The sequence below is a fragment of the Nesoenas mayeri genome (genome assembly GCF_963082525.1).
Source record: "Nesoenas mayeri genome assembly, chromosome: 3".
In the NCBI taxonomy this organism is placed as follows: domain Eukaryota; kingdom Metazoa; phylum Chordata; class Aves; order Columbiformes; family Columbidae; genus Nesoenas; species Nesoenas mayeri.
Window position 1 is genome coordinate 30,382,998 of NC_137544.1, and position 12,421 is coordinate 30,395,418.

The 12,421-nt window shown below is 34.6% G+C and overlaps 1 protein-coding gene across 1 annotated transcript in view; it reads left to right on the forward strand.

Annotated features, from left to right (window-relative positions):
- Window positions 1-12,421, forward strand: part of ADGRB3 (adhesion G protein-coupled receptor B3) — a gene marked incomplete at its 5' end in the record, with an annotated part of 442,349 nt that overhangs the window by 251,501 nt on the left and 178,427 nt on the right. Inside the window, 3 exons of the mRNA XM_080341055.1 lie at window positions 2,805-2,951; window positions 3,697-3,772; window positions 10,191-10,293. Coding sequence (XP_080197181.1) covers window positions 2,805-2,951; window positions 3,697-3,772; window positions 10,191-10,293 — 326 coding nt within the window. The remainder of the gene's footprint in view (window positions 1-2,804; window positions 2,952-3,696; window positions 3,773-10,190; window positions 10,294-12,421) is intronic.

Genomic DNA, 12,421 nt, shown 5'->3' on the forward strand with positions numbered 1-12,421 from the left:
CGAAAAGATCATATGATGGACATGGTATGCACCTTGTTATGCCTTAAACAACTGTTTTGCAACTTCTGGCGTGGAGGACGAGATACTGCATGTTCACAATAGAGGAAATAATTATTTAATGACCTAGATTAAAACTGAGTTAGAGAGCAGCAAAGCTGCATTTCACAATGGAAATACAACTGGCCATGTTCACAGGTCTCATTGAAATGAGTTGTACGCTGATATTTAATAAAAATATTAGCTTTTTAAAAAAATAAAATACAGCTCACTGTGGCACTTAAGAGTTGGAACTTATTTCATGTATCCACCCAGCCATGTGGATGCATTTAACTAGTTGCTTTCAGTCAGATTCCATTAAGTTATGTTACACCTTTAAATGTCAGTGTCATGTTGAAAACTAATAGGCATATCCTCTTGGAATCATTCATCAAAGTGGCTAAAGAGGGACCTAATAATCTGTGTGGATCTGTGAGAGGCAGACTTTGTAGGACATGGAGCAAACATTTTGGCAGATCTGTTTCAGTTATTGGTTTATGTGTGTTGCATTCTCTCTGTGTCTATGCAGATTCAAAATCTCCAGGATATTAAGGTTGCTTTTTCTGTGAAATTAAATAAAAACACACTTGTTTGATTTTAAGTAGATGAAAAACTTGTCTGAACCAGGAATGGGAATATATAGAATCATATAATCATTTATGTTGGAAAAGACCTTGAAGATTATTGAGTGCAACTGTAAACCTAATACTGCCTAATAAATAAATATGTTTATATTTTTTTCATATAAGCCATAAGCCAAATGTTTAGGTTTGATGTTTAGGTTGTGTGTTATTTGTGACCTAAATATCAACAAATAGTTTGGAATCTTTGATTCTAAGAAGTGCTTAGGTACCACGATGAATGGCCCTATTTAAAATACAGAGATGGATGAAATCTGGAGAGGTACTATCTTAGGCTCTCAGCATTTATCCAGTCCTAAAGTGGTTTTCTGTTTTGCAGAGTGAATTCCATTGAATAACATTGATTTCCTATTTCAATAAAGGCAACTGTCATCCAAAAGGTGGATGAAATATTAAGGCTCTACTAGCTAATTAGATAGATAGGTGGGTAGACAGATAAGTACTGTGCAAATAAAAAAAAAAAAAGTCTTATACAGGCTCTATTTATTTTTGAAAACTAAATGACTGTGAGTTTAATTTATGTTAAAAATAAAATAAAATTCTTTTTAGATTCTAAGAACTGTGGGGAAAAAAAAAAACCACCAACATTTCTACAATGTTAATATATTCTGTATGATCATTGATTCATGTGAAAACATGCAGTCCATTTTATGCCCCAGTAATTCTGAAGCACCTGAACTCTTTTCCCTCCATACGCTAGCTGAAAATTCACAAGAGTAAGCATCCCTTTAGGCCTGGGAATGTATTTACCAATTTCAGCTTGGAGGGGATTGTAAGTAGCATTGTAAAGCCTTGATGATAGTTTTATGATGGAAAGCTTGAAATAACCTCAAGTACCACCTTATTAATGTGATTCTATAGTACATAACCAGTATAATTTGAAACTAATAGTTAGTTGTCAAGGAATACATTTGTAGAGTTATTATTGTTAACCTCTTAATTTTCCTCTTCTCTTGGATTTTAATTAGCGTCTCCTTTCAAATAAAATCCACAAATGAGACACCTAATGGTTTTCTACTTGAATTTTGCTGTTCTGATTGCTTTTATAGCTGTCACCCATTGTCTTTATATATAACCCCCCTTGTAGAGTCCTTGCGGTGAAATCGTTACGCAGATCAAACTATAGTCTTGAGGTCTGAGCTCTTCCAGCTACATTAGCCTCTTCATAAATTGATTAGGAAGAGCATTGCAAAGGAAATGGCTATCAGCATGGCTCACATTAAGAACAGAGCTAGTCCTCCAAATGTGTTGTTGGTCATCTCTCAGTGTATGTAAACACTTGCAGCCCTGTCAGTTCCTTAAAAGTAATTTGAGTCTTGCTAGACACTGACAGTGTTGCCATGGAGTCATACTCATATTTCACAGCAAAGCTGAGACTGATTTCCAGATAACAGTTGAGTTAGAAAACAGAGAGAAAATGAGAATAAGTAAACAAAATTCCAAACTGCCTATTATTAGATTTGATACGTATTTCTTCTGTCTTTCTGTAACTGTTACAGACATAATAGTGATGTTGTTTTGGGGTCTGGAAGTTTTTTAGATGGAAAAAATATAATTAAGAATTCAGAATGAGCATTATTCTTTCAAGGAAAAAGAAATCAAGTGCTATACCACATTATTGTTCTTTGTGTGGAAACAATGAGATCTTTTAATATGTGAATCTGCTTAATGGGTCTGTCTTGAAATTGTGCCTGTATAGGGGATAAAAGCTCTGTTATTGCTTCATTATCCTGCATCTAGCAGTTACGTTTCCCAAAGCAATTTGCAGCATCCTCTTCCTTCCACTGTCACATTAGATCATTTTAGAATTTGCTCTGAAGACATGACGATGTCCTTCTCTGTAAATTGTAGGGTATAAGCCAGTACATTCAATAATCCCTGTTAAGAAACTTTATCAGAATCTGACTGACAAATGATATGAACAATGCCACACAATTAATCCATAGTAGAACTGAATAATAAACAGAAAGTTACACTTTCTGTGCCACTTAATGTCCTGCAAATTCCTGGTTTACTTGAAATATATTACTAAACATTTTTGTTATTGCTGTACTGTTATCATCATACAATGCTTTAAAGTATGAAACGTAATTTTATTTTATTTTATTTTGTGATTTCTCTTACTAGTGGCTAGCATTCAGAAGCTTCCTGCTGCATCTGTTTTAACCGACATCAATTTCCCCATGAAAGGAAGAAAAGGAATGGTTGATTGGGCACGAAACTCAGAAGACAGGGTTGTCATTCCAAAAAATATCTTCACCCCTATGTCAACAGGTAAGGAAGCATATCAGCATGTTAATTTTGTATTAAATTTAACAAGGGAACTAGAATCTCTGTCTCAAAGGACCACTGTATTATATAGAAGTGGTTATTCTATCCATCTTCGAAAGAAATCCAGTACCCACAGCTTATCCCAGAGTAAAATGATGGAGCTTAATTTCAGCATCTTGAACAAAAAGCACTACAGAAATCCTAGACATTATTTTCTAAGCTGAAGAGCCAATGCTTAGCTGTTGTACATGGGCTTGTATCTGTAGTGGCATGAGGTGACCTGAAGTGCAGCTCTGCTGAACCCCTTTGAAGCTGCTCCACTGGGACAGACTGGGCCACCCCAGGTGATCTAACTTTTACCAAAGGCTGCTCAGCAGGCAAATTACCCTGGCTTGAGATACAATTTACAAACACTGTTGCAGTGCAGATCTCTGACATTAGAGAATTTACTTGCTAGGCATTAAACGATAAAGACAATCTTTAAGGATACTTTATTATAAAGGTAAATGAAGTAACATGGATGTCAGCACACAATGACAGATTTTTTGAAAATGTGGTTTAAATCTTTTGATATATTCCTGACAGTGTTACATCTTTATGACAGACTTCCAGGATATAATTCAAAATTATGATGGTTTATTTAAAATAATAATTCTACTAGAAAGATAAATAGTATTTGCAGTATTTTATGCTGATGGAGGCTTCAGAAAGTGTTTAAAATTTTTTTTTTTTCCCTTATTCTTTTCAGAACTAGATGAATCAACTGTATTTGTACTTGGAGCAGTGCTATACAAAAATTTAGAACTCATCTTGCCCACCTTGAGGTAAGAAATTTCATAAGTATAATATGAATTAGACTCTTTTGGGATCAAAATTACACTGCATGTCAGGATAAAAGCAGACAAGCAAGACTCTCTACATATTGGTCTTGCTGGATTTTTTTTTTCCTGTTATTTACAGTATATATGTGTATATTTGTCTTTCCTTCATGCTTAGTCATTTGTATGACAGAAAGAACCTTTTTATCAAATTGTGTTAGTTTATATTTTATATAATCTATATTAAGCTTAATTACAGAAATGTTCTATTAGAAGTATGTCATTTGTGCTTCAAACTACTGTTTGTCTAGTTACTACCAATGATCTAGTAATGACATCATAGCTTGATGTACTAAGGTTGTCTGCTCTACTTCTACACAAGTCTTGAGTAGTAGTTTTACAAGTAATTTTTCAGTGCAAGTTATATTTGGAAGGGACAGCAAAGCCATAGAGAGGATCCATTTTAGAACCAAGACTGCAGCTGTGGTATGTCAGTTATGAGGGCCATACACATTCATAAAGAAATAGGAGGGTCTCTTGTTTCACTTTTTCCTCTCTGTACTTGATAACAGCTGATTTGGAAATAAGTATTTCCTCTCCTCTTCTTGAGTTACTGTTTAGGATCATTTCATGGTCCATTAATACTATCTTGTTTCACATGATCCTGTGCACCATTGGTCAACTAATGTCCTTTTACGGTAAAAGAAATGGGTGCAGATTGTGTCACAGTAGCTTCTACTGAATTTACAATAATTACAAAGGACAGTACTTGGGAAAACAGCAGATCACCTTTCCCTACTCTATTTAATCAGAACTTCAGAATTTGAAACAAAGGATGGACAATGACTTTTTTTTTTTTTTTTTTCCCAAAATCCTTTCAAAAATGAAAAAGACTCAGTTCAAAGAAAACAAAACACAAAACTTCCCAGTAAAGCTGTGATCTGCTGTGCACTGAGTAGCTGCAATGTTGGGGACAGAAATCTCTCTGAGGTAGAGCACAATTTGAACAGTGATGTCCTGACAGGATACCTGGAAGCCCGGGGAGTGCTGGCGAGAGCCATCTACGCTTAAGCCATGGTACAGATGACAGCTCATCCACTTCTGAAATGTCACTAAGCACTTTCCATTTGTTGTGCCAGTTACTGAAATCAGCCAGGAATGAAGAGATGTTTGTGAGAGATAATTTTTCTTCTCTCATATTCAAAGAAATAGAGCCAAAAAGCTATTGTAGTCAGTCCTTTTTGGCAGACCTTAGAGACAATCTGCCAAGCGCAGGAAAGCATCAAGGTGGCCATGTACCTTTCAGACCTTTATATTGGAAACTACAATCTATGATCATGCCGTTTCAGCTCGCATACATCAATAGTTTAAATTTACAGAAACAAGTGTGAACTTTGAATGCAGTGTATTTGCTTAGATGAAGTGTCTTTCAGGGTTTTTATTTCATCCATTAGAAAAATGAGATTTATAGGCCTTACTAGATTTTCCCTAGAATTAACAGCATCCTAAATAACATGAATAGAAAAATAGGGAAATAAAAGTACAGCAACTTAAGTACTATGGACTATGAGAAAGTAAATCTCAGTTCCTTTTTTTTTTTTTATCTCTTCTACTTTCAGTTGGTTACTGATTTACACAGCAAATTTGAGCATTCTCTGTACAGTTCAGATCATAGAGAGATTTTGTGAGCTTCTAAAGCAAAATGTTCCAATAGTCTATATCTATTAAACAATGAAGTCTTTAGAAATTCAAATACAAAGATATCCCACTTTGCCTCTGAATATGTTCAGTATTATTTGAATCCAATTCTCAGCTGCCCAAGAAAAGGAAATGACCGCTATTACTCTCTCTTATGTATGTGAATAAGGAAGAAAAATCATTATTAATCTGAGATATAAAAATATAACACATATTCCCAGGTACTTCTAGTCTCTTCTTTGTTCAGAATGTAGCGCCTCAGTACTTTTCTGTATATCTTTAATATTTATGATGAAGTTATACCAAAACTTTTACAGCTTACATCTCCTACCTCATCAAGAATTGTATCATGCTGGATTTCTTTGCCCATGGCAGTCATAGTCAATATTTGATCTCACGACCCTAAGACAGTACCTCAAAGGTGGCACAATATCAAACTGTTTTCATAGAATCATTGAACAATGTGAGTTGGAAGGGACCTTTGAAGACTGATTATTCCAACCACCCTACCTTGGGCAGGAGATCTTCATCTAGATCAGGTTGCTCAAAGCCCCATCCAACCTAACCTTCAATGCTTTTAATGATGGGATGTCAACAGCTTCTCTGAGCAACTTGTTCCAGTGTCTCATCACCCTCATTGTAAAGAATTTATTCCTTATATCCAATCTAAATCTACCCTCTTTCAGTTTAAAGCCATTACCCCTTGTCCTATCACCACCTGCCCTTGTAGAAAGTCCCTCTCCAGCTTTCTTATAGGCCTCCTTTAGGTATTGGAAGGATGCTATAACGTTTTCCTGGAACCTTCTCTTCTCCAGGCTGAATAACTCCAACTCTCTCAGCCTTTCTTCATAGGAGAGATGTTCCAGCCCTCTGGTCATCTTCACGGCCCTCCTGTGGACGTGTTCTAACAGTTCTGTGCCTTTCTTGTCCTGTGGAACCTACAGCTGAATGCAGTACTCCAAACAAAAAATTACAAAAGCAGAGTAGAGGGGCAGAATCACCTCTCTCAGCCTACTAGCAACAGTTCTTTTTATGCACTCCAAAAAATGACTGGCTTTCTGGGCTGCAAACACACATTGCCAGCTCATGTCCAGTTTTTCATCCACTAGTATCCTCAAGTCCTTCCCCTCAGGGCTGCTCTCAGTCTTTCATCCCCCAGCCTGTATTGATATTGGGAATTGCTTCAAACCAGGTGCAGGGCCTTGTAATTAGCCTTGTTTAACTTTATTACGTTCACATGGGTCCATTCTTCAAGTCTGTCAAGTGCCTTCTGTATAGCATCCTTTCCTTCTGGCACAGGAGTGTCAAACTCATTTTCACGGGGGGCCTCTTCAGCCTCATGGTTGCCTTCAAAGGACCAAACGTCATTTTAGGACTAGGTAAATCTAACTATTCCTACATTTACACAGTCCTAAATGACATTCATCCCCCATGAAAATGAGTTTGACACTCCTGTTCTAGCATGTCAAACACACCTCTGAGCTTGGTTTCATCTCCAAACCTGCTGAGGGTCCGCTCAGTCCCACTGTCTATGCCATTGATGATGATATTAAATACTATTGAATGCATTTTGATGCATTCAAACCATTTTAATGTTCATTCAGATGAAATTTTTAATTGGAAAAAAGCTGCAACTGTGGTTCGTGCTGAATTTGTTGAGCTGTTATACTCTTTGCAAAAATTAGAACTGAAATGCAGGTTTTAAAGGAACCTTTATTATCAGGTGATTCATTATTTTACACTTGTTCAGGTACATAAATGAAGTGAAGGTTTCCATACATCCCACTGCTTTTGGAACAGGTTTATTTTTGTTTACTTACATTTTGCAATGAAAAAAATATCACCTTACATGGGTTTATATTGATTACTATTTGTACTAATCTTATATAACTGTAATAAGCATTATTGTGATAACCATATTAGTGCTGAACATAGTGAAATGCTTCACTGCAATAGCATTGTCTATGGAGCAACCATTGTAAAATGTGAAGGGAGGTAACAAAATCTAGTTTACACATGATATCTGGAAATGTGGTAGCTACACACAATGTATGAATTTAAAAGCAATTCTGGATAAGTACCTTATGTGATTCTGTTCTCAATAAAATGACAGTTGACAAAATATGTTAATGGTAGGAGTAAAGATAAATAAAACAATAAACCAAGGTAAAATAAGTAAAATAGACTGATGTTTGAGTTCGAAGGCCACGTCATTTACACCTTGACAACCTGATAAAAGAGGTGATTTCTGCTGGTTGCAGTTAATGTATCCAGAAAGCTCTACCACTTCCCATATGAGTCCAGTCTCTGGCTTTACAGGAGTTAGGGTGGGAGTGAAGTAAACATTTGATTGCATGACACCTGTTCTTTTCTAGTTTTCTGAGGAATAAAGGTGACACACATTCCTATAATTCCTTTATAACAGCACTACAAGGTATGAACACTCCTGCATCAACACAAGGAATTTATTTTTTAAAAAATAAATACGTAAAAAATATCTCAGTATATCTTTCAGGAAAATCTTTCCAAGCACCTAACCACAGAATCCCCATCTGGTACATCACAGGTGTTCTGTGTATAAAGTGAAGATTTCATTATCTAGGACAGCCTATGTAACAGATTTCACTAACTCCAAAATTAGCTGCATTTTAACGATTTTGCTTGTTTTTACTGGCATGAAGTCTGTTAAAAGTAAGTCTTGTAAACATGGACTGAGATGAGAACTTTGCAGTTACATTAACAGAGAATTTTTTGGAGAATGTGTTTAATCATAGTGGTAGTTAGTAGTAGTTATATATTGAAATATTCAATATTTTGAGCACTATAGACTGAATATTTTTTTCATAGCTCTTACATTTCTGAACATGTTTATGTTGTTGTTAGGTTCACAGAAAATTTATTCTCAGTATAGTGCTAATCTAAAAGATATTATGAATAATTCCTCTCATGGGCACTCTGAAGTGCTCTTTTGGATCTCACCCTAGAACCATCAGAACTGTTCCAAAATTAAATACAGCACAGAAATATTTTTCAATCACAAATACTGACTGTGACCAAGTACTGAAATATTAGTATTTACATTACCTTCTGTGAATTTCCAAAATGGACAAAATCTTCTAATAGCTAGTAAGCTGTTTTTCCACCTGTCTCGTTAGAGAAATCGATTTTGTATTTATTTGGGGGGGGTTGGGAGTTTTGTTGGTTAGTTGCTTAGATTTTTGTTTTGTTTTGTTTTTCTTTTTATTTAATTATGCACTTCTTGGGAACATCTCTAGATATTCAGCTACTCTATGCAGTCATTAATCCCCCTCTACAGAACGCACTGAAAGTATGCTGAACATTATATGTTAGTCTGATACAGAGACATATTTTGTCAACGATGTGTGAGACTTTAAAGTGCAACCACAGGGAAGAAATAGAAATTCAGTAAAATAGAAAGCCACTTCCATTACATTTCCATTACATTATTTGGTTGAGTAAAATTGGACTAGAATTCATACCTTGCCCCAGAAGAATAATTTCCTTCCTTGTGCTGCGTGAAGTGCCCACTGAGTTAAGATTCTGTTACTGTAGCCATGGCAATTCCTTTTGCAATGATCCAGCAAAATGGAATCCTCTCCTGAATACCATTTCCCTAGAGAAAATAAGCAATTAAACAACAACAGAGTATTTATCCTGTCTATTATAATTACATCTAAACTGCCTAGGTTTTTTCTGCAATAACATCTACCTGTGCATATGTTTTTCTGTGAGGTTTTATGTTTGTTTATGTGTGATCAGCAGAAGATGTTGAAAGCAGCATTACATGCAAAGGAAATACCATAATGATCATTAGAAACAGTCAGGCTGATAACTGATGGTTGTTCTGAGCCTGATGGGGTCATAAGAAGCAAGGATCTCAGACGTGAACATCATGTCAACATGTCTTTATGCCTGTATTAACATAACCTTGGCAATACTAGGTCTGTCCTAGAAAAGTAGCTATAAAACATTGTGATCTACATTTTATATGAAAAGGGAGATTGCTGATGAATTAGAGAAATTAACAGAAAATTCTTGTTTTGAGTAACCTGGTACAGTAACATTAGACCAAATCTAGTCTCACATATTTAAGAAAAAATATTTGGTTTTGTTTGGATTTCAGACAGGGCACAACTATGGGCTATGTTTTACAAAGTAGTTATATGATGAATTTGCCCACTCATATACCAAATTAAACGTTTTTTTAAAAATTTGAAACGTTTTTTTTTTTTTCATGAGCACAGAATCAGAAGAACTGTAGAATCTCCCATTGCACTCATTCATCTTCACATTTTTACAGCTAATGGTCAGAAAAAAGTCCAACACAGCAATTTGGAAGAAAAATAACTGTCTCTTACAAAAACGTAGCGGATGGGTCTGTGTTGACAGAAGCAAATTATATACATTCAAACATTGACAGAATGTTTGTGTCATCAATATACCTTCTAATTAGTAAATTTTACTTAAAGGAATGGTACTTCTACCACCATTGTTGCTTTTCAGTCTTTCATGTGCTGGACATGGTTCATAGCAAGTGAATGTTTTCACCAATTCCAAACCAATGTATTTTCCCCCTGAATATTTGTCAATTAAAGTAATGGAAAATACTCACAACATACTTCTTTAAATGTAATATCAGAAACCTCATTTAACATACTAAGTTAAATCTTTCATTTTTACCTGCTTTTTTTTCCCCCCCCCCCAGGAATTTTACAGTTGTTAATTCAAAAATCATCGTTGTTACTATACGACCCGAGCCCAAAACTACAGATTCTTTCTTGGAGATAGAACTGGCTCATCTGTCAAATGTGAGTACAAAAATAGTGGATATCGTCTTCCAAGAGTATTTATCAAATCATATGTAAAAAGCGGGGTTGTTTTAAATATCAGGTAATAAAACCCAGTTGAACTGCTAAAATTTAAGCCCAGGAACCATCTAACATAATTTGAAGGGTGTGTGTACTTGTTTAATATATGTTTGTATGCAAAGCAAAATTAATTGTTGTTCCATGAGTTTTGAGGTTTTTATTTAAACAGCAATTTCTACTGGAAACTATCCATTAACTGCTTTGGTGGATACAACTGAAAATATGGTATTGTGCTGAATGCTTGACCTTTTGCTCCCTGCATAGGTCATAGAGCTACATAGTTCTTCAGGCCTTTTCTTCTTTTCTTTCATTATTTTATACACAAAATCCAGTTTATACATAACCTGTTGTATCAGATTTTGAAAAAAAAAAAATGATCTGGTTCCAATTCTGCTTACAGTTCTTATGAATGTTTGAGATTCTTCTGTGCAATTATTTTTAGTTCCATACTTTTCAGTCTTTAATCTCATGTTAAAAATACTTAAAATCTAGGAAAGAAAAAAAAAAAAGACAAACAGCCCCCAACAGCCCTCCCCCCACCCTGCCTTCCCTCAGATTCTATGTCTAACTATATAAAAAATATTAAGTTTTTCTTTCTGCTGTCAGCAATCTCTCAGCAGCCACAGGGAGAATAAAATATATCTTTTGTGGGAAATTTTTGTGATGTACAATGTTGGGGAAATAATGTTAAATAACATGCATGGGAGTAATTTATGCAAAGACATGGCATATAAACTCTGTTTTTGTTACTTAGAGTTAAAATAAAATCATAAAGATATGATTAGAAGAGACATAGTTACTAGAGCAGTATTGTTATGCAAAAGACTGTAAAGTTGTGATTTTTTGTTATAAACAGTTGCTCAAATGGTCATATACAATACAATACACAATTCATACATACATACAATTCAATATAGATACAATACAAAATACATGCAATACATACAATACATATATATATACAATTCAGCTGGAGGAGTTCCAAATACTTCAGTCAGTAGCACATTTGGCTCAGTTTTTGTCCTAGAATTTAGTCCAGAGAAGCATCAAGTGTATGGAACAAATTTCTAGTCCTTAAATTGTACTTACAGTACATTTATATAAGGTCTTGATCCACCTAGATATAGAGTTGGATCAACAGATACAATGACAAAATATTGCCCTAGAAAATCTGGGAATGGAAACTAGTTTTACAATCTTAACATCTTTAAATGTTTGGTGACATTTATGTTCAAGGCTTAGCCTCCTTTGTGGGTTTGGTTCAAAGAACTAAGTCTGTAGATGCATAGAAGTATTATTTTGTTGGTTTGAGTGTTTCTTGTTTTCAGACTAGATGTAATTCTTATCTTCTTTGCTATAATTTTCTCAGCTGAAAACAATAATATAATTAATTCTAAAATATTATTACAGAACAATCTTTATATGCCACATAGAGAAAGATAAAACTAGTATTAATATTTCTTTAGCCTTTAAATATTATATATTAATGGCTCGCAGATTAATCATGATGTCAATTTTAAATAGCTTAATTATTAAACAAAATAAAATATAGACATTTTCTTTCATTTGATTTTTTTGAAATGGCTCTTCTTGTTGTGATTTTTTCTTCTCAAACCTTTGTTCTTGAAATGCTGTTCACTATTCAAAACAGTTTGTTTCCAAATTGATTTAATGACTAAGTTTTATGCAACACCTAGAGCATGCCTACTAATGTGCAGAAGTATACCCACACGTTTGTTCTTTTACCACCTCATCCACTGACAAATTAAGTAGATAAGAGATTTTGAAAAAAAAAAAAAAAAGGTCAAATGTGATCATTTAATAAGTTTAATCAAAATGAATCTTAAAATATTCATTTATTCAAAATTTATCATAATTGTTTCATTTTATATCAACCTTAGCCAGTTTATTAAGAAAACCAGAGGATTTTTTGGAGGAAGTGTAAATTACAATTACATGTGCTGTTTGGAATGTAGCATGGTATTTGGATTTGCAGATGTATCAAAATATAGTAGGCAATTGACCGCAGTGAGAATGTGGGTTGGAATGCATTATTTAGAGAACATGA